This window comes from Zophobas morio, unplaced genomic scaffold (genome assembly GCF_036711695.1).
Source record: "Zophobas morio isolate AGI-343-1 ecotype UQ-CSIRO unplaced genomic scaffold, CSIRO_AGI_Zmor_V1 ptg000014l, whole genome shotgun sequence".
NCBI lineage: Eukaryota > Metazoa > Arthropoda > Insecta > Coleoptera > Tenebrionidae > Zophobas > Zophobas morio.
Window position 1 is genome coordinate 26,480,724 of NW_026972119.1, and position 19,647 is coordinate 26,500,370.

At 28.9% G+C, this 19,647-nt stretch overlaps 1 protein-coding gene across 1 annotated transcript in view; it reads right to left on the reverse strand.

Annotated features, from left to right (window-relative positions):
* LOC135129071 (cardioactive peptide) overlaps positions 1-11,616 on the reverse strand; it is a 48,675-nt gene extending 37,059 nt beyond the window's left edge. Inside the window, exon 1 of the mRNA XM_064056155.1 lies at positions 11,528-11,616. Coding sequence (XP_063912225.1) covers positions 11,528-11,561 — 34 coding nt within the window. The 5' untranslated portion in view covers positions 11,562-11,616. The remainder of the gene's footprint in view (positions 1-11,527) is intronic.
* Between the last annotated feature and the right edge of the window lie 8,031 nt (positions 11,617-19,647).

Sequence of the window (19,647 nt, forward strand, 5' to 3'; positions counted from 1 at the left end):
AAACTGTAGAAACTTCAAAATGTGTAAAACTACAAATTCTAAAAGGTGTGAAAGTTGTGGAAACTTAGGAAACTCTTAGAATTCCGTCAACTGTCTGTTGCGGCAGTTTAGAAGACTGTAGAATATAACTGGAAATTTTCAAACCTGAGAGAATTTGTAGACCGTCAAACCCTAACTGTGGAAAATTTGAAAAATGAAAAATTTGATAAATCTAAAATTTGAGAACCGTTTAAACTCTAGAAATTCTTAGGGGTTTTGCAAACTTGGAAGAATTTTTGAAAATTTGGAAGTTGTAAGAATTCTAAAAACACTGAAATCTCTAGAGACTCCGAAAACTGTAAAAAATCTAGAAATTCTAAAAGATGCTAAGGTTATGGAAACTTTGGAATTTCTTAAAACCACATCAATTGTCTTTTGTGTTAATTTGGAAGAACTGGCGATTCTAGAAACCTGGGGCAATTCATGGATTCTGAAAATTTAGGAAACTCTTAAAAGCAAGAATCCGTTAAAATCTACATGGGTACACTCGAGACTCTAGAAGCTTTGAGTAATCTAGAATTATTAGAAAATTTAGAGAATGTAGAAATTCTGAAAATTCTAGATTCTACAGAAATTTTGAAGTCTCCAAATATGAAAGTTATACAATCTTTAAAAACTTTAAAAATTTTAGAAACTTGAAATGTGTAAAAAATTTAAAAATTCTGAAGTTATGAAAATTGTGGAAGCTTAGGAAACTCTTAGAATTCTATCCTGTCTACTGTGGCAATCTACATAGAAGATTGTAGAATAACTAGAAATTCTTCAAACTTGAGACAATTTGGGGACTGTGAAACCGCAACTGTGGAAACTTCTATAAACTTTGAAATTTCTAGAAACTCGAAAACTGTTAAAAAAATCTAGAAATTCTAAAAAATGTGATGGTTCTTGAAACTTGGGAATCTGTTAAAATCATATCAACTGTCTTCTGTGGCAATACAGAAAACTGTACGAGAACTGGAGAGTCTGTAAACCTAGAGGAATTTTTAATCTATAAATGCTAGAAAATTTAAAAAGTTTAGAAATTTTGAAAATTCTAGATTCTAGGAAAACTTTGGAACCTCTAGACTCAAAGATTTTTGAAAATTTGAAAATTATAAAAATTCTAAAAACTTTGAAAACTCTAGAAACTTCGAAAACCGTAAAAAATCTAGAAATACTTAAACGCGTGAAGAATCTGGACAGTCAAAATATGTTAAAACCATATCAACGGCCTTTTATGGCAATTCAGTAGAAGAAATGGAGATTCTACAAACTGGAAGAATTTGTGGATTCTTAAAAGCCAGAATCCTTTAAACTCTCCATGGGTATTCTCGAGACTCAAGAATAGAAGTTTTGAGAAATCTAGAATTACTACTTAGAAAATTTAAAAAATATAGAAATTCTGAAAATTCTAGATTCTACAGAAATGTTGGAATATCTGCAAACACGAAAGTTTTACAAGCCTTAAAATCTTTAAAAATTTTAGAAAGTAGAAATTTCGAAATGTGTCAAAATTTAGGAATTCTAAACGCTGTGAATGTTGTGGAAACTGGAAATTCTTCAAACGTGAAAGAATTTGTGGACTGTGAAACCCCAACTGTAGAAACTTTAAAAACTAAAAGTACTCTGAATTATTGAGATTCTAAAATTCTAGAAACTATAGAAAATCTGACAAATCTAAAATTTGAGAAAAATTTAAACTCTAGTTATTTTTAGGGGTTCTGCAAACCTGGAAGAATTTTTGAAAATTTGGAAGTTGTAAGAATTCTAAAAACTCTCGCGAAGGAAACTTCGGAATTTGTTAAAACCATATCAACTGTTTGTGTGGCAATTCAGGAGATGTAAAAGAACTGGGGATTCTATAAACCTGGAAGAATTTGAAAAAGACTCTGAAAATTTGAAAAAGTTTTGAACGCCAGAATCCTTTAATCTCTACATGTGTACTCTCGAGACTCTAGAAGCTTTGAGAAATCTAGAATTACTAGAAAATTTAGAGATTATAGAAATTCTGAAAATTCTAGATTCTACAGAAATTTTGGAATCTCTACAAACACGAAAGTTTTACAAACTTAAAATATTTTAGAAACTGTAAAACCTTACAAACTTCGAAATATGTAAAAACCCTGAAACCTGAGAAAATTTGTGGACTGTGAAACCTCAACCGTGGAAACTTTAAAAATTCTATAAACTTTGAAAATTCTAGAAACTCGAAAACTGTAAAAAATCTAGAAATTCTAAAAGGTATGATGGTTCTTGAAACTTGGGAATCTGTTAAAATCATATCAACTGTCTTCTGTAGCAATATAGGAAACTGTAGAAGAACTGGAGAGTCTGTAAACCTTGAGGAGTTTTTAATCTACAAATGCTAAAAAATTTAGAAAGTGTAGATATTTTGAAAATTATAGATTCTAAGGAAATTTTGGAACCTCTGGACACACAAATTTTTGAAAATTTGATAATTGTAAAAATTCTAAAAACTTTGAAAATTCTAGAAATTTCGAAAAGTGTATAAAATCTAGAAATTCTAAAATGTCTGGAGGTTCTGGAAATTTCATAATTTGTTAAAACCATATCAACTGTCTTTTGTGGCAATTTATGAAATGTAGAAGAACTGGAGATTCTACAGACCTAGAAAAACTTATGGACTCTGAAAAGTTGGAAAACTCTTAAAAGTCAAAATCCTTTAAACTCTACATGGACACTGTTAAGACTCTAGAAGCTTTGAGAAATCTAGAATTACTAGAAAATTTAGAGAATATAGAAATTGTGAAAATTCTAGATTCTACAGAAATTTTAGAATCTCTGCAAAGACGAAAGTTTTACAAACTTATTAGATTAGATTAAAAATTTTAGAAACTTCGAAATGTGTAAAACATCTAGAAATTCTAAACGGTGTGAAAGTTGTGAAAATTTGGGAAACTTAGAATTCTATCAACTGTCTACTGTGGCAATCTAGAAGACTGTAGAATAACTGGAAATTCTTCAAACCTGAGAGAGTTTATGGACTGTGAAACCTCAACATTGTGAAAAAAATGAAATTACTCTGAATTGCTACGATTCTAGAATTCTATAAACTACGGAAAGTTTGATAAATCTAAAATTTGAGAACTATTTAAACTCTAGAAATTCTTAGAGGTTTTGCACTGAAAGAATTTTTGAAAAATTAGAAGTTGTAAGAATTCTAAAAACTCTGAAAACTCTAGAAACTCCAAAAACTGTAAACAATCTACAAATTATAAAAGGCGTGAAGCTTCTGGAAACTTCGGAATTTGTTAAAACCACACCAACTGTCTTTTGTGTTAAGTCAGAAGAACTGGAGGATTTACACCTGGAAAAATTCATGGATTCTGAAAATTTGAGAAACTCTTAAAAGCCAGAATCATTTAAAATCTACATGGGTATTCTCGAGACTCTCGAATAGAAGTCTTGAGAAATCTAGAATTACTAGAAAATTTAAAGAATATAGAAATTCTGAAAATTCTAGATTTTACAGAAATTTTGGAATCTCCGCAAACACGAAAGTTTTACAAACTTTAAAAATTTTAGAAACTGTAAAATCTTTAAAAACTTCTAAATGTGTAAAAAATTTAGAAATTTTAAAAGATGTGAAAGTTGTGGAAATTTAGGAAACTCTTAGTATTCTATCAACTGTCTACTGAGGCGATCTACAGAGAGGATTGTAGAATAACTAGAAATTCTTCAAACCTGAGACAATTTGTGGACTATTAAACCCCAACTGTGGAAACTTTAAAAATTCTATGAACTTTGAAAATTCTAGAAACTCGAAAACTAAAAAAATCTAGAAATTATAAAAGAAGTGAAGGTTCTGTCAAAACCATATCAACTGTCTTCTGTGGCAATATAGGAAACTGTAGAAAAACTAAGAATTTTTCATCTACAAATGCTAGGAAATTTAGAAAGTGTCAAAATTTTGAAAATTCTAGATTGTAAGAAAATTTTGGAACTTCTGGACACAAAAATATTTGAAAATGTGGAAGCTGTATAAGTTCTAACATCTTTGAAAATTCCAGAAATTTCGAAAACTGTGGTTCTGGAACCTTCGAAATTTGTTAAAACCATTTCAACTGTCCTTTGTAGCAATTCACGAAATGTAGAAAAACTGGAGATTCTACAGACCTAGAAGAACTTTTAGGAAACTTTTAAAACTCAAAATCCTTTAAACTCTACATGGACACTCTTGAGGCTCTAGAAGCTTTGAGAAATCTAGAATTACTAAAAAATTTAGAGAATATAGAAATTGTGAAAATTCTAGATTCCACAGAAATTTCATAATCTCTGCAAAGACGGAAGTTTTTCAAACTTTAAAAATTTTAGAAACTGTGAAAACTCTAGAAACTCGAAATGTGTAAAATCTAGAAATTCTAAAAAGTGTGAAAGTTGTGAAAACTTATAGGAAATACTTGGAATTCTCTCAATTGTCTACAGTAGCAATCTAGAAGACTGTAGACCTGAGAGAATTTGTGGACTGAAACCCCAACTGTGGAAACTTTAAAAAATGAAATTACTCTAAATTACTGGGATTCTAGAATTCTAGAAACTATGAAAAGTTTGATAAATCTAAAATTTGAGAACCACTTAAATTCTAGATATTTTTAGGGATTTTGCAAACCTCGAAGAACTTATGGATTCTCGAAACTCAACTGCAGAATTTCTAAAAACTGAAAAGACAGTTGAAGATGCCCCCGAGAAGGTTTTCACATTAAAAAAAAATCGAAAATTATTGAGATAGAATTTTCTTCGCCCTTGAAATGTAGTTCGACAAATCCCGTTTCTTCAAATATAATAAAATTTCGACTGTTTATGTCTATTCTTTTGACTACTAGCACGTTCAGATTACAAGCATCAGCGGTTAAAAGAAAATGAAATTTGATTTTGTCTCCTCAATCATAAATTTGAAGAACATTTATTTGCCAAAATTGTTGACGGACAAATTTAGATTAACCATTTACCATGCTTCCAATAACCTTAAAATATTTGCAAGACTTGACAGCATTCGGTTTTTGCAATTTCAAAGTTAAATTGTAAAATATTGTTATTAATTTTGATTTTTTCCAAAAAATCTGGAAGCCAAGGGTAAAAACTCAACACGGATTCATAAATTGCATATGAAAGAGTATCTTATTTTATTAAACTGAAGTAATAGTTACTATATAGTCCTAATGTACACATATAATTTGACAACAATCGGTCCAGTAGTTTCGGAGATTATCGACCTAATAAAAATCCCTCTTTCAGGCTTCAAAACCAGGAACATGCGTTCCCCTTCCACCCCCTAGAAAATGCTCCACCACTACAACTACTCCACATCCCTGTCCCACTTCCTCAGCTACCACCACCTCGACGAGCCCCAGCTCCCCGAAAATGACCCCTCTTCCAACACCCTCTGCGAGGAGCTCTCCCAGCAAGAGGACCCCCGCTGTCGCAGCAACTCGTCGGCGTCCAACAACAAATCCTTCACCATCGCCGCCATTCTCGGCCTGAAAGACAATCCCCAAGACGACTCCGCCACGGACCTCAGCGTCGTCAACTTGAGCGTTCACCACCCGGGAACGACCGACAGAGGCCTGGTTTCGGGTTGCAACCGCTTGCAGCTTCCGGTACGACACGGTTCTTCCTCAGTGAGCGTAAACCACTACGCGGTAGGCTGCCCCCAGAGACAAACAGGTGAGGGATCGCTTACAGCGATCCGGATCGGATACTAAAGGATGTTGTTTCAGTCAGGGGCTTGAAGCACCTCCCGTCGGCCGTGATCCAGAACAAAAAGAGCTGCAAGAGCAAAAGAGTCCGGACGATTTTCACTCCGGAGCAGCTGGAGAGGCTGGAGGCGGAGTTCGAGAGGCAGCAGTACATGGTGGGGCCGGAACGGCTGTATTTGGCACATACGTTGCAGCTGACGGAGGCTCAGGTGGGTTGGTTGTTGGGTTTTGAACTCTTGGAAAAAGTAGTGTTGTTGTTGTAGGTGAAGGTGTGGTTCCAGAACCGGAGGATTAAGTGGAGGAAGCATCACTTGGAATTGACACATCAACGTCTCGCGGTTCTCAAGCAGCAGCAATTACTTCTTGACGAGTCGCATCCAGACGTTCAGGATACGAACAGTTCGAGCACAGATACGTGAAATTGGAGAGGAATTTCCCGGGATTGACTTAACAGAGTGGTTGTACGAACAGAGATTGTAAATATTGTGTGAAAATGTAGTTGTTCCTAACACCCTGGAATCTCAGTTGATACTGGATGTTTACGCGTTATTAGTTTGTAACATATGCCGTTTGCCTGATTTTAAATACATGATTTGATTTTAAGAGTGTTTTATTTCGATGGGTGTGGGAGGAGACAAGACAATTTTTGCCCCATTATTTATTTTTGGATATAATTTTGAATTTTACAACAATTACCTCCCTGGATTTTTAGAACTTTGTTTTTTTTCCTAAATTCCCACTATCTTCGAAAAACACTACAAATATAAAGTAGGTAAGTTAATCTAAACCTTCTACTAAAAAAAAAAAATTATTACTGCGTGATCAGAAATGACTAAATCTGTTGGCAATCCTGGGTTTTTAGTTGAAATTGGTATCATGATGTTTTCTGCAATTTCCGGTTGTCAGCTGTCAAGATTGACAAATTGTTGACATTTTAAATTAGCAAAATGTACAAATCATAACCTAAATTTATTCCATATCTCGATTGACATATCTGTCAAAGAATTACATCCGTTATAGGTTATACCAACATAAACGTTCACGATTTTATTAAAAGTACCGCCAACAGACTCAATTTTGACTGCTACAGAACTTGAAAATTGACGAATTTTCAGAATAAACTTATTTCGATAATAAATATACAAAAATAAATTCACCATTTTCAAAACAAAAATATTTCAGTTATCGAAATTTGTAAATTTGCATATCATTAAATAAATTAATTTTGTTATAAATAAAATATAAATTAAATTTGAAAGTTACTAGAGGTAAATAATTCTAAAAACTTCTAAGTAACTTATATATTTGTACGTATTTTAACAATCCAGGTTTTTCAAAAATTAAGGAATTTACTGGAAAATGTTGGGGTGAAAAATTTGCAGCTTCAGCAGTGTTAGTTCTTCGCATAGTTTTTTTTGTTAGGTTTTTTTGTCACTTTTTTTGTTGTTTTAGTTTGTTCTCATTTTTTTTGCCTCTTTTTTTCCTTCGACATTTTTTGTCACTTTTTTTGATACATTTTTAGTGTATTTTTTTCTCATTTTTTTTTATTATCGCATTGTCTGACCTTTTTGCAACATTTTTGATACTTATTCTTCGCCTTTATTTTGTAATTTTTTTGTCCCATTTTTTGTGACGTTTTTTGTCCCATCGTTTGTATTTTTTACTACCTTTCTTTTGGTAGTATTTCTTCTGCCTCTTATTTTATTGTTTTTTTGTCGCTTCTAAGAAAATCCAAAAATTGAAAAATCAAAAAATCTAAAATATAAAATTTGAAAAATCTAAACATCAAAAGTTCGAAATATTGAAAAATTCCAAAACTGAAATATCGAAAAATTGAAAATGGCAGAAAAATTGAAGGATGTGTCTAAAAACTAAAAAACTCCAAAACTTAAAACATCAAAAAATCGGGAAATCGAAAAATTGAAAAATCGGGAAATCGAAAAGTAGAAAAATCGAAATATCGAAAAATTGAATAAGTGACAAACTGAAAAATCGAAACAAGGCATTAGACAAAAATAAAAAAATCGAGTTGAAAAATCAGAAAAATGGAAAACCCGAAAATCGAAAAAATGAAAAATCAAAAAACAAAGATTTAAAAAAATGAAAAATCGAAATCTACATATACACATTTCTATTGAAAATTTCCAAAACTGAAATATCGAAAAAATGGAGAATCGAAAATTCGAAAAATTGAAAATCCAAAAATTAAAAAAATCGAAAAATCGTAAAACCGATAAATATAAAACCGTTAAGTCGATAAACTGGAAGATCGCGAAATCGAAATTTGAAAACGGGACAAACTGAAATTTAAAAATTCGAAAATTTGAAAAATTGAATTGAAAAAATGAAAAATTCCAAATCTGAAACATCGAAAAATTGAAAAATTGAAAATTTTAAAAACCAAAAACCTGAAAGATCGAAAAATTGGTGGAACGGAAAATTGAAAAACTGAAAAACCTAAAGATCGAGAAATCAAAACAAAGAAACTGGAATATCGATCCAGAAAAGAACCCAAAAATTGAAAAATCGAAAAATCTAAAATTTAAAAATTGAAAAATCGAAATCTACATGTACATATATGTATTGAAAATTTCCAAAACTGAAGTATCGAAAAAATGGAGAATCGAAAATTGGAAAAATTGAAAAATCCAAAAATTTTAATAATCGAAAAATCTTAAAACCGAAAAATATAAAACCGTTAAAAGTCGATAAATTGGAAGATCGCGAAATCGAAATATGAAAACTAGACAAACTGAAATTTAAAAATTCGAAAATTTGAAAAATTGAATTGAAAAACTGAAAAATTCCAAATCTGAAACATCCAAAAATTGAAAAATTAAAAATTTTAAAAACCAAAAACCTGAAAGATCGAAAAATTGGTGGAACGGAAAATTGAAAAACTGAAAAATCGAAAGATCGAGAAATCAAAACAAAGAGACTGGAATATCGGAAAATCGACAAAAGAACCCAAAAATGAGAAATCGAAAAATCTAAAATTTAAAAATTGAAAAATCGAAGTCTACATGTACATATATGTATTGAAAATTTCCAAAATTGAAATATCGAAAAAATGGAGAATCGAATCGAAAATTCGAAAAATTGAAAAATCCAATATGAAAACTAGACAAACTGAAATTTAAAAATTCGAAAATTTGAAAAATTGAATTGAAAAACTGAAAAATTCCAAATCTGAAACATCCAAAAATTGAAAAATTGAAAATTTTAAAAACCAAAAATCTGAAAGATCGAAAAATTGGTGGAACGGAAAATTGAAAAACTGAAAAACCGAAAGATCGAGAAATCAAAACAAAGAAACTGGAATATCGGAAAATCGACAAAAGAACCCCAAAATTGAAAAATCGAAAAATCTAAAATTTAAAAATTGAAAAATCGAAATCTACATATGCATATATGTATTGAAAATTTCCAAAACTGAAATATCGAAAAAATGGAGAATCGAAAATTCGAAAAATTGAAAAATCCAAAAATTTTAAAAATAAATCGAAAAATCGTAAAACCGAAAAATATAAAACCGTTAAGTCGATAAATTGGAAGATCGCGAAATCGAAATATGAAAACTAGACCAACTGAAATTTAAAAATTCGAAAATTTGAAAAATTGAACAGAAAAACTGAAAAATTCCAAATCTTAAACGTCGAAAAATAGAAAAATAGAAAATTTTAAACATCGAAAACCTGATAGATCGAAAAATTGGAGAAACGGAAAATTGAAAAACTGATAAACCGAAAGATCCAGAAATCAAAACAAAAAAGCTGGAATATCGGAAAATCGAGAAAACGAAAATTTAAAAAATTGAAAAATCGAAAAAGTAAAGAATCCACGCATTGAAAAATCCTAAAACTGATTAAAAAGATGAAAAATCGACGAAAAATTGAATAAAAAAACTGAAAAATCTCAAACCTGAACCACCGAAAAACTGAAAAATGGTAAATTTGAAGAACCAAAAAATTCAAAAATCGAAAAATTGGAGCATTGAAAATTCGAAAAATCTAAAAGTGATAAATGGAAAGTTCGAGAAATCGAAACAAAAAAAACTCGAAAATCTTCTATTTACAAATTCGAAATATTAAAAAACCAAAAAATCTGAAACCAATAAGTGAAAAAAATCGAACAAAAAACTGGAAAATCTACAATTTAAAAATCGGAAAATAGGAAAATCGTAGAACCGAAAAATTGAAAAATTGAGAAATAGAAAAATTTGAAATTCAGAAAATTGAAAAAATAAAATACTGAAAAACTGAAGGATCGAAAAATTGTAAAATCAAAAAATCTAAAGTTTAAAAATTGAAATATCGAATAAGTAAAGAATCGAGAAAACGTAAAGTCAAAAGGTTGATGAATTGAAATATTGAAAAATCTCAAAATTGAAAAATTGAAGAAAAATTGAAGCGGAAAATTCAAAAATCCCAAAAACAGAACAGAAAAATTGGAGAACTTAAATACTGAATGAAGAATCGAAATAACTGCTTTTAGCATCAGTACTTTAGCAATATTATGTAGATGGGAAAACAAAAATTTGTCTAATCATTGCCCTAAACAATTTGATAACGTGACGCCATAAAAAAATATAAAGTTGAAAAATCCAAAAAATTGAAAAATTTGACAATGGAAAAAATAAAAATCATAAAATCAGAACATTTGAAAACCGAAACATTGAAAAAAGAAAGAAAATTAAAAAAACCGAAACGAAAAAATTGAAAAAAAAATTGAAACTCGTGGAATTACAAATCGGAAAAATTGCAAATTCTAAAAATTGAAAAATCGGGAAACGGAAAAATTTAAAAATGAAAAATTGCAAAAACTGAAAAATCGACGAGACGAAAAATTAAAAAAAACAAAACATTATGAAATTGGAACATCGAACAATTATTGTAAAAATGAAGAAAATAAAAAACCGAAACAAAAAATTGCAGAAATAAAAAATTGAAAAATCTAACAATTGACAATTCTATCAATTGAAATACCCAAAAGTTGGAAAATTGGAAAACTGAAAAATTTTAAAATGAAAACTCGAAGAGATGCATACCATAAAATTGAAAACATGAGAAAAAATGGAAGTTGCAAATCGAAAAATTGAAGAAAGGAGAAATTGAAAATTACGAAACAAAAATATAAAATCGGAATATTGAAAAAAAATGAAATGTCACTTTTATGATTTCTTGACGTTTCATGACCCCTATAGTACGAAAACTACTTTTTTACTTTTACTCCCGTTTCCGTCTGTCTGTCTGTTTGTCATAATCTCCGAAACTGCTGGACCGATTGTTGTCAAATTTTGTATTTGTATTATATCATGTAGATGATTAAATGCTACCCAAAATTTGGATAATCATCCCCACCAACAATTTGATGACGTTATTTCAATGAATCGGATTTTAAAATGATTTAAATGTTATACAAAAATATACTCCTATACTTGTAGTATACGAATCTGCTTGCAGTTTTTTCGCTAAATATTCAAATTTTCGCCAAAAAATTTGCAAGGTATAATAACGTTATATTCCCACCACGGACGTAAGATAATTTTTTTCCTTTAAATGTATACACTACTTTTGTAACTTTTGTTTTGGTAATTATTCAGGTCACTGTTCTTGAATCTTTTAGCTTTTACAGGACCTAAGTAAAAACAATATAATTTTTTTGGATCTGAAATAATTTTTGATTGTGGTGACCTTGACCGGATTACTTTTTTTTCCATAAATGAGTATTTTCCCTCGTGGCGAGATTAACAACCCAAATTAAAAAATATTTTAACAGACATATGCACTTACCAGTTTTTAATAACCGACGATACGAGAATCCCATCCAATTAAATTGTCACGAAAAAGTAATAAATCTGGCGTTCAGCAAACTAACAGAAGTCGTTTAAAAAATTAACTAAGCGGGAATTGATACGAGTCCAGGTTTTATAGCAAAAATTAAATTATATATCGTGTACGTCGTATTTTGGATTAAAATATGATGTATGAGGTTTACCCTGGTTCGTTATTATTTTTATTATTTATTGGATTTTAGATAAAATGTTGTGTAATATATTGGCAACTTAATGGTGCTGGTAATCTTTTATGCACTTTGCGCGATTACATTAATTTTGTATAAACACGAACTTTCGACAAAAATTAGGGGGTATTAACGAGAAAAATTAATTTGTGTCGATTGCCGTGCAAATACTACATGTGTATTATTTATCAGGCGGTGTTGACAAGCGGCTTGGACAACAGATTGTACTGCGACTAGCGGATTCATGAAATACGAGTTCCCTCCAATATTAAAATGCTTAAATTAATTCCTGATTTTTCAAAAGAGATATTAATGTGGCTGTGTTTGATGTAAGATTAAGGTCATTATCGAGGCTTTGATTTCGACTAACGTCAGGACACTATCTGGGATTTTATTTCCGGTATCACGTAATTAACAATGTGCACTTGAATTAATATTACATTGTTTAAAAAAATTTTTGAAAGTTATTTCGACTGAACTTCCCCGACCCTTGAAAGTATAAAAAAAAATTCTATGGAGTAAAAACAATATAGAAAATACCTACTATTCACAGCGTAAGAGGAAAAAAAACGATTTCACCTTCTTAAATACAAGGCTGTTGGGGCTCCAAAAAGGTTTCATATTCTTAAAAAAAAAAGACAGGTGGGCCCCTCCGAGAAAGTCTCACATTCTAAAAAAAAGACATGAAAATTTTTAAAAATCGAAAAATTGAAAAATCAAAAATTTGAAAAATTCACAAATTAAAATATCGCAAAATTTAACAATTAAGAACTTGAAAAATCGGGAAAATGAAAAATCGGGAAATCCAAATATCAAAAAATAGAAAAATTGAAAACCCGCAAATTCGAAAAATCGAAAAACCGAGAAATCAAGAAATCGAAAATTAAAAATTTACAGAATCAAAAAAATAAACTGAAAAAACGGAAAACTGAAGAATAGAAAACTGAAACATCGAGAAATCGAAACATCAAAAGATCGAGAAGTCGAAAACCCGAACAATTGAGAAATGGAAACAGGCCAAAATAAAAAAATCGAAAAATTAAAAATTGAAAAATTGAAAAATTGAAAGATCGAAATCTCGATAAATCGGGAAATAGAAATATTGAAAAATCAGAAAACTGAAAAAAATTAAAAACCAGAAAATCGAAAAATCGGGAATAGAGAAATCAAGTGATCCAAAAAAAAAATACAAAAACAAAAATTGATGACTCGGAAAACTGAAGAATCGAAAAACTGAAAAATCGAAAAATTGAAGATTGTCAAAACTGATATGACGAAAATTGTGAAATTGAGAATTCGAAACATCGGAAAATTGGAAAATCTAACGTCGAAAAGTCGATAAAACGAAAAACCGAGAAATGGAAACATCAAAAAATCGAGAAATTGAAAAATCGAAACATCCAAAAATTCAAAAACTGAAAAATTGAGAAATCGAAACATCAGAAGATCGAGAAATCGAGAAATTGAATATTTAAAAAAATCACAAATTAAAATATTGCACAATTGAAAAATGGGGAAATTGAAAAATGGGGAAATTGAAACATCAAAAAATCAAAAATTTACAAAATCACAGAAACTGTAAAACCGGAAAATTGAAGAATTGAAAAACCGAAAAATCGACAAATTGATAAATTTCAAAACAGAAATGACAAAAAACTGTGAAATGGGAAGACTAAAAAACGGAAACATCGAAAACTAGCAAAATTCATAAACTCCAAAATTTACAAAAACAAGAACAACTGAAAAGTCGAAAAATTAAAGAATAGAAAAACTGAAAAGCGAGAAATTGAAAAACTGAAACATCGCTGAACCGAAACATCAAAACATGGAAAAGTCGAAAAGCAGAAAATTGAGAAATGGAAAAAGGCCAAAATGGAAAAATCGAAAAGTTAAAAACAGAAAAACCTAAAAATTTAAAATTTAAAAAATACATAGGTAATTCCAGAAACTGAACAATTAAAAAATTGATAGGTCGTAATCTCGATAAATCGAGAAATAGAAAAATAGAAAAATCGGAAAAGCGAAAATTCGATAAATCGGGAAATAGAAAAACTGAAAAACCAAGTAACTGAAAAAAACTTAAAAATCCTATAAGTTGAAATATTAAGATAAGATAAATAAAAATATTGGAGAACTTAAAAATTAAAAAATCGAGAATTCGAAGAACCTAAAATTTAAAAAATCCCGAAAACATAAAATTTAAAAATCGAAAAATTGGAAACCCACAAGTTCGAAAAACCAAGAAATGAAGAAATTGAAAAACCAACATTTACAAAGTCACAAAAACTGTAAAATCGGAAACTTGAAAAATCGACAGATTGAAAAATTTCAAAACAGAAATAACAAAAAACTGAAATGAGGAAACTGAAAAATGGGAAAACATGGAAAAATGGGAAAATCGAAAAGCCGAAAAGCCGAAAAATCGAAAAACCGAGAAATCGAAAAATGAAAAAATCGAAAAATTGAAAAACCGCAAAATCTTCGTGATTTCAATTTTTGACAAATTTCAAAATTGAAATTATGAATAATTGTAAACATCGGGATATTAAGAAACTGAAACATCGATAAATCGAAACATTAAAACATCGAAAAATCGAATAGTCGAGAAGTCGAAAACCCGAAAAATTGAGAAATGGAAAAATCGAAAAGTTAAAAATCGAAAAATTTTATATTTAAAAAAAAATCCATAATTCAAGAAATTCAACAATTAAAAAATTGAAAGATCGAAATCTCGATAAATGGGGAAACAGAAAAATCTGAAAACTGAAAAAATTAAAAATCCGGAAAATTGAAAAACTCAAAAATCGAAAACCCGAGAAATCGAAAATTTAAAAAATTCACAAAATAAACATTGCACAATTGAAAAATGGGGAAATTGAAAAATCGGGAAATTGAAACATCAAAAAATCAAAAAATTGAAAAATCGAGAAATTGAAAATCAAAAATTTACAAAATCACAGAAACTGTAAAACCGAAAAATTGAAGAATCGAAAATCCGAAAAATCGAGAAATTGATAAATTTGAAAACAGAAATGACGAAAAACTGTGAAAAGGGAAAACTAAAAAACGGAAACATCGAAAGCTAGCAAAATTCAAACATTGAAAAACCGACCAATCAAGAAATCAAAACTCCAAAATTTACAAAATCAAAACAACTGAAAAGTCGAAAAATTGAAGAATTGAAAAACTGAAAAGCGAGAAATTGAAAAACTGAAACATCGCTGAACCGAAACATCAAAACATCGAAAAGTCGAAAAGCAGAAAATTGAGAAATGGAAAAAGGCCAAAATGGAAAAATCGAAAAGTTAAAAACAGAAAAACCTAAAAATTTTAAATTTAAAAAAATACATAGGTAATTCCAGAAACTGAACAATTAAAAAATTGATAGGTCGTAATATCGATAAATCGAGAAATAGAAAAATAGAAAAATCGGAAAACTGAAAAACATAAGATTTCGAAAAATTAAAAAATCGAAAAATCGAGAAATCAAGTAATCGAAAAATCGAAAATTAAAAAGACAGTAAAGAAGAATCCTCGAGAAGATTTCACCATCTTTAGAAAAATATACAAAAGCACAAAAATTGAAGACTCGGAAAATTGAAAAACAGAAAAACTGAAAAATCGAAAAATTGAAAATTTTCAAAACTGATATGAAGAAAAATTGTGAAATCGAGAAATAGGAGAATCGAAACATCGAAAAATTGGAAAATCTAAAGCAGAAAAGTCTAAAAAACGAAAAATCGAGAAATGGAAAAATCGAAAAATCCAAAAATTGAAAAATCGAAACACCCAAAAATTCAAAAACTGAAACATTGAGAAATCGAAACATCAAAAGATCGAAAAATCGAGAAATGGAAATAAGCCGAAATGGAAAAACGGAAAAGTTAAAAATTGAAAAACTGAAACATTTTAAAGTAAAAAAATTTAAAAAATTAGAAAATTGAAGAATCGAAAATTCGAGGAATTACTGAACAATCAAAAAAACGAGACATCGAAATCTCGATAAATCGAAAATTTTTAAAAAATCGCAAATTAAAATATTGCAAAATTGAACAAAAAGTTCCAAAATCTGGAAATTAAAACATCAAAAAATCGAAAAATTGAAAAATCTAAAATTTAAAAATCGAAAAATTGGAAACCCACAAACTCGAAAAACCGAGAAATGAAGAAATCGAAAATCCAACATTGAAATAATCACAAAAACTGTAAAATCGGAAAATTGAAAAACCGACAAATTGAAAATTTTCAAAACCGAAATCACGAAAAACTGAAATGAGGAAACTGAAAAATGGGAAAAGATCGGAAAATTGGAAAATCGAAAAGCCGAAAAGTCGGAAAAGAAAAGAAAAATTGAAAATCCCCAAAATCTTCGTGATTTCAATTTTTGAAAAATTTCAAAATTGAAAAATTGTAAACATCGACATATTATTTCGATTTATCGATGTTTCACATCGATAAATCGAAACATTAAAAGATCGAGAAATTGAAAAGTCGAGAAGTCGAAAATCCGAAAAATTGAGAAATGGAAAAATCGAAAAGTTAAAAATTGAAAAACTTTAAATATTTAAAAAAAATCCATAATTCAAGAAATTCAATAATTAAAAAATTGAAAGATCGAAATCTCGATAAATCGAGAAATAGAAAAATCTGAAAACTGAAAAAATTAAAAATCCGGAAAATTGAAAAATAGAAATATCGGAGAACTTAAAAATCGGAAAATCGAGATCGAGAAATCAAGTAATCGAGAAATCGAAAAATCAAAAGTTAAAAAGTCAGTTTAGATTCATCGAGGAGATTTCACGTTCTTAAAAAAAATTACAAAAACACAAAAATTGAAGACTCGGTAAACTGAAGAATCGAAAAATTGAAAAATCGAGAAATTGAAGATTTTCAAAACTGATATGACGAAAATTGTGAAATCGAGAATTCGAAACAAAAATTGGAAAATCTAACGTCGAAAAGTCGATAAAACGAAAATTGAATGGAAAAATCAAAAATCCTAAAATTGAGAAATCGAAACATCGAAAGTTCGAGAAATCGAGCAATGGAAATAGACCGAATTTTCGATAAACAGAAAAATTGAAAAATCAAAAATCGAAAAACCGAGAAATCGAAAATTTAAAAAATTCACAAATTAAACATTGCACAATTGAAAAATGGGGAAATTGAAAAATCGGGAAATTGAAACATCAAAAAATCAAAAAATTGAAAAATCGAGAAATCGAAAATCAAAAATTTACAAAATCACAGAAATTGTAAAATTGGAAAATTGAAGAATCGAATAATCAAAAAATCGACAAATTGATAAATTTGAAAACAGAAATGACGAAAAACTGTGAAACGGGAAAACTAAAAAACGGAAACATCGAAAACTAGCAAAATTCTAAACATTGAAAAACCGACCAATAAAGAAATCAAAACTCCAAAATTTACAAAATCAAAAACAACTAAAAAGTCGGAAAATTGAAGAATAGAAAAACTGAAAAGCAAGAAATTGAAAAACTGAAACATTGTGGAATCGAAACATCAAAACATCGAAAAGCCGAAAAGCAGAAAATTGAGAAATGGAAAAAGGCCAAAATGGAAAAATCGAAAAGTTAAAAACAGAAAAACCTAAAAATTTTAAATTTAAAAAAATACATAGGTAATTACAGAAATTGAACAGTTAAAAAATTGATAGGTCGTAATCTCGATAAATCGAGAAATAGAAAAATAGAAAAATCGGAAAACTAAAAAAGATAAGTATCCGAAAATTAAAAAGTCGGAAAATCGAGAAATTAAAAAGACAGTAAAGAAGAATCCTTGAGAAGATTTCACCTTCTTTAAAAAAATATACAAAAACACAAAAATTGAAGACTCGGAAAATTGGAAAACAGAAAAACTGAAAAATCGAAAAATTGAAAATTTTCAAAACTGGTATGAAGAAAAATTGTGAAATCGAGAAATAGGAGAATCGAAACATCGAAAAATTGGAAAATCTAAAGTGGAAAAGTCTAAAAAACCAAAAATCGAGAAATGGAAAAATCTAAAAATCCAAAAATTGAAAAATCGAAACACTCAAAAATTCAGAAACTGGAACATTGAGAAATCGAAACATCAAAAGATCGAGAAGTCGAGAAATGGAAATAGGCCGAAATGGAAAAATGAAATGGAAAAGTTAAAAATTGAAAAACTGAAAAATTTTAAACTAAAGAAAATGATAATTCCAGAAATTGAGCGAGTAAATATATAATTGAAAGATCGAAAATTCGATAAATCGGGAAATAGAAAAACTGAAAAATCAAGTAACTGAAAAAAACTTAAAAATCCTAAAAATTGAAATATTGGAGAACTTAAAAACTTGAACAAAAAGTTCCAAAATCTGGAAATTAAAATATCAAAAAATCGAAAAATTGAAAAATCTAAAATTTAAAAATCGAAAAATTGGAAACCCACAAACTCGAAAAACCGAGAAATGAAGAAATTGAAAATCCAACATTGAAATAATCACAAAAACTGTAAAATCGGAAAATTGAAAAACCGACAAATTGAAAAATTTCAAAACAGAAATCACGAAAAACTGTGAAATGAGCAAACTAAAAAATGGGAAAAGATCGAAAAATTGGAAAATCGAAAAGCCGAAAAGTCGGAAAAGAAAAGAAAAATTGAAAATCCGCAAAATCTTCATGATTTCAATTTTTGAAAAATTTCAAAATTGAAATCATGAAAAATTGTAAACATCGACATATTAAGAAACTGAAACATCGATAAATCGAAACATTAAAAGGTCGAGAAATCGAAAAGTCGAGAAGTCGAAAACCCGAAAAATTGAGAAATGGAAAAATCTAAAAGTTAAAAATCGAAAAATTTTATGTTTAAAAAAATCCATAATTCAAGAAATTCAACAATTAAAAAATTGAAAGATCGAAATCTCGATAAATGGGGAAATAGAAAAATCTGAAAACTGAAAAAATTAAAAATTCGGAAAATTGAAAAATAGAAATATCGGAGAACTTAAAAATCGAAAAATCGAGACTTCGAGAAATCGAAAAATCGAAAATTAAAAAGTCAGCTTAGAATCATCGAGAAGATTTCACGTTCTTTAAAAAAAATTACAAAAACACAAAAATTGAAGACTCGGTAAACTGAAGAATCGAAAAACTGAAAAATCGAGAAATTGAAAATGTTATGACGAAAAATTCTGAAATCGAGAAATGGAAAAATCGAAACATCGAAAAATTGGAAAATCTAAAGCCGCAAAGTCGAAAAAATGAAAAACCGAGGAGAAATAAACCACAAAATCAAAAAATCGAAAAATCGAGACACTTAAAAATTCAAAAGCTGAAACATTGAAAAATCGAAACATTAAAAGATCGGGAAATCAAAAAATGGAAATAGGCCGAAATAGAAAAATCGAAAAGTTGAAAATTGAAAAATTGAAAAATTTCGAAGTAAGAAAAACGACAATTCCAGAAATTGAGCAATTAAATAATAATTGAAAGATCGAAATCTCCATAAATCGGGAAATAGAAAAATAGAAAAATTGAAAAACCAGAAAACTGAAAAATAGAAACCTCGGAGAACTTAGAAATCGAAAAATCGAGAAAACGGAAACCGAAGAATCTAAAATTTAAAAAATCGCAAACATTGCAAACTTAGAAAATTGAAGAGTCGAAAATTTGAAAAATTATTGAACAATCGAAAAATCAAGATATCGAAATCTCGACAAATCGATAAACTGAAAAATCAAAAATCGAAAATTTTAAAAATTCATAAATTAAAATACTGCAGTATTTTAAAAAATTGAAAAATCGGGAAACTGAAACATCAAAAATCGAAACATTGAAAAATCTAAAATTTGAAAATCGAAAAACCAAAATTTACAAAATCACAAAAACTATAAAATTGAAAA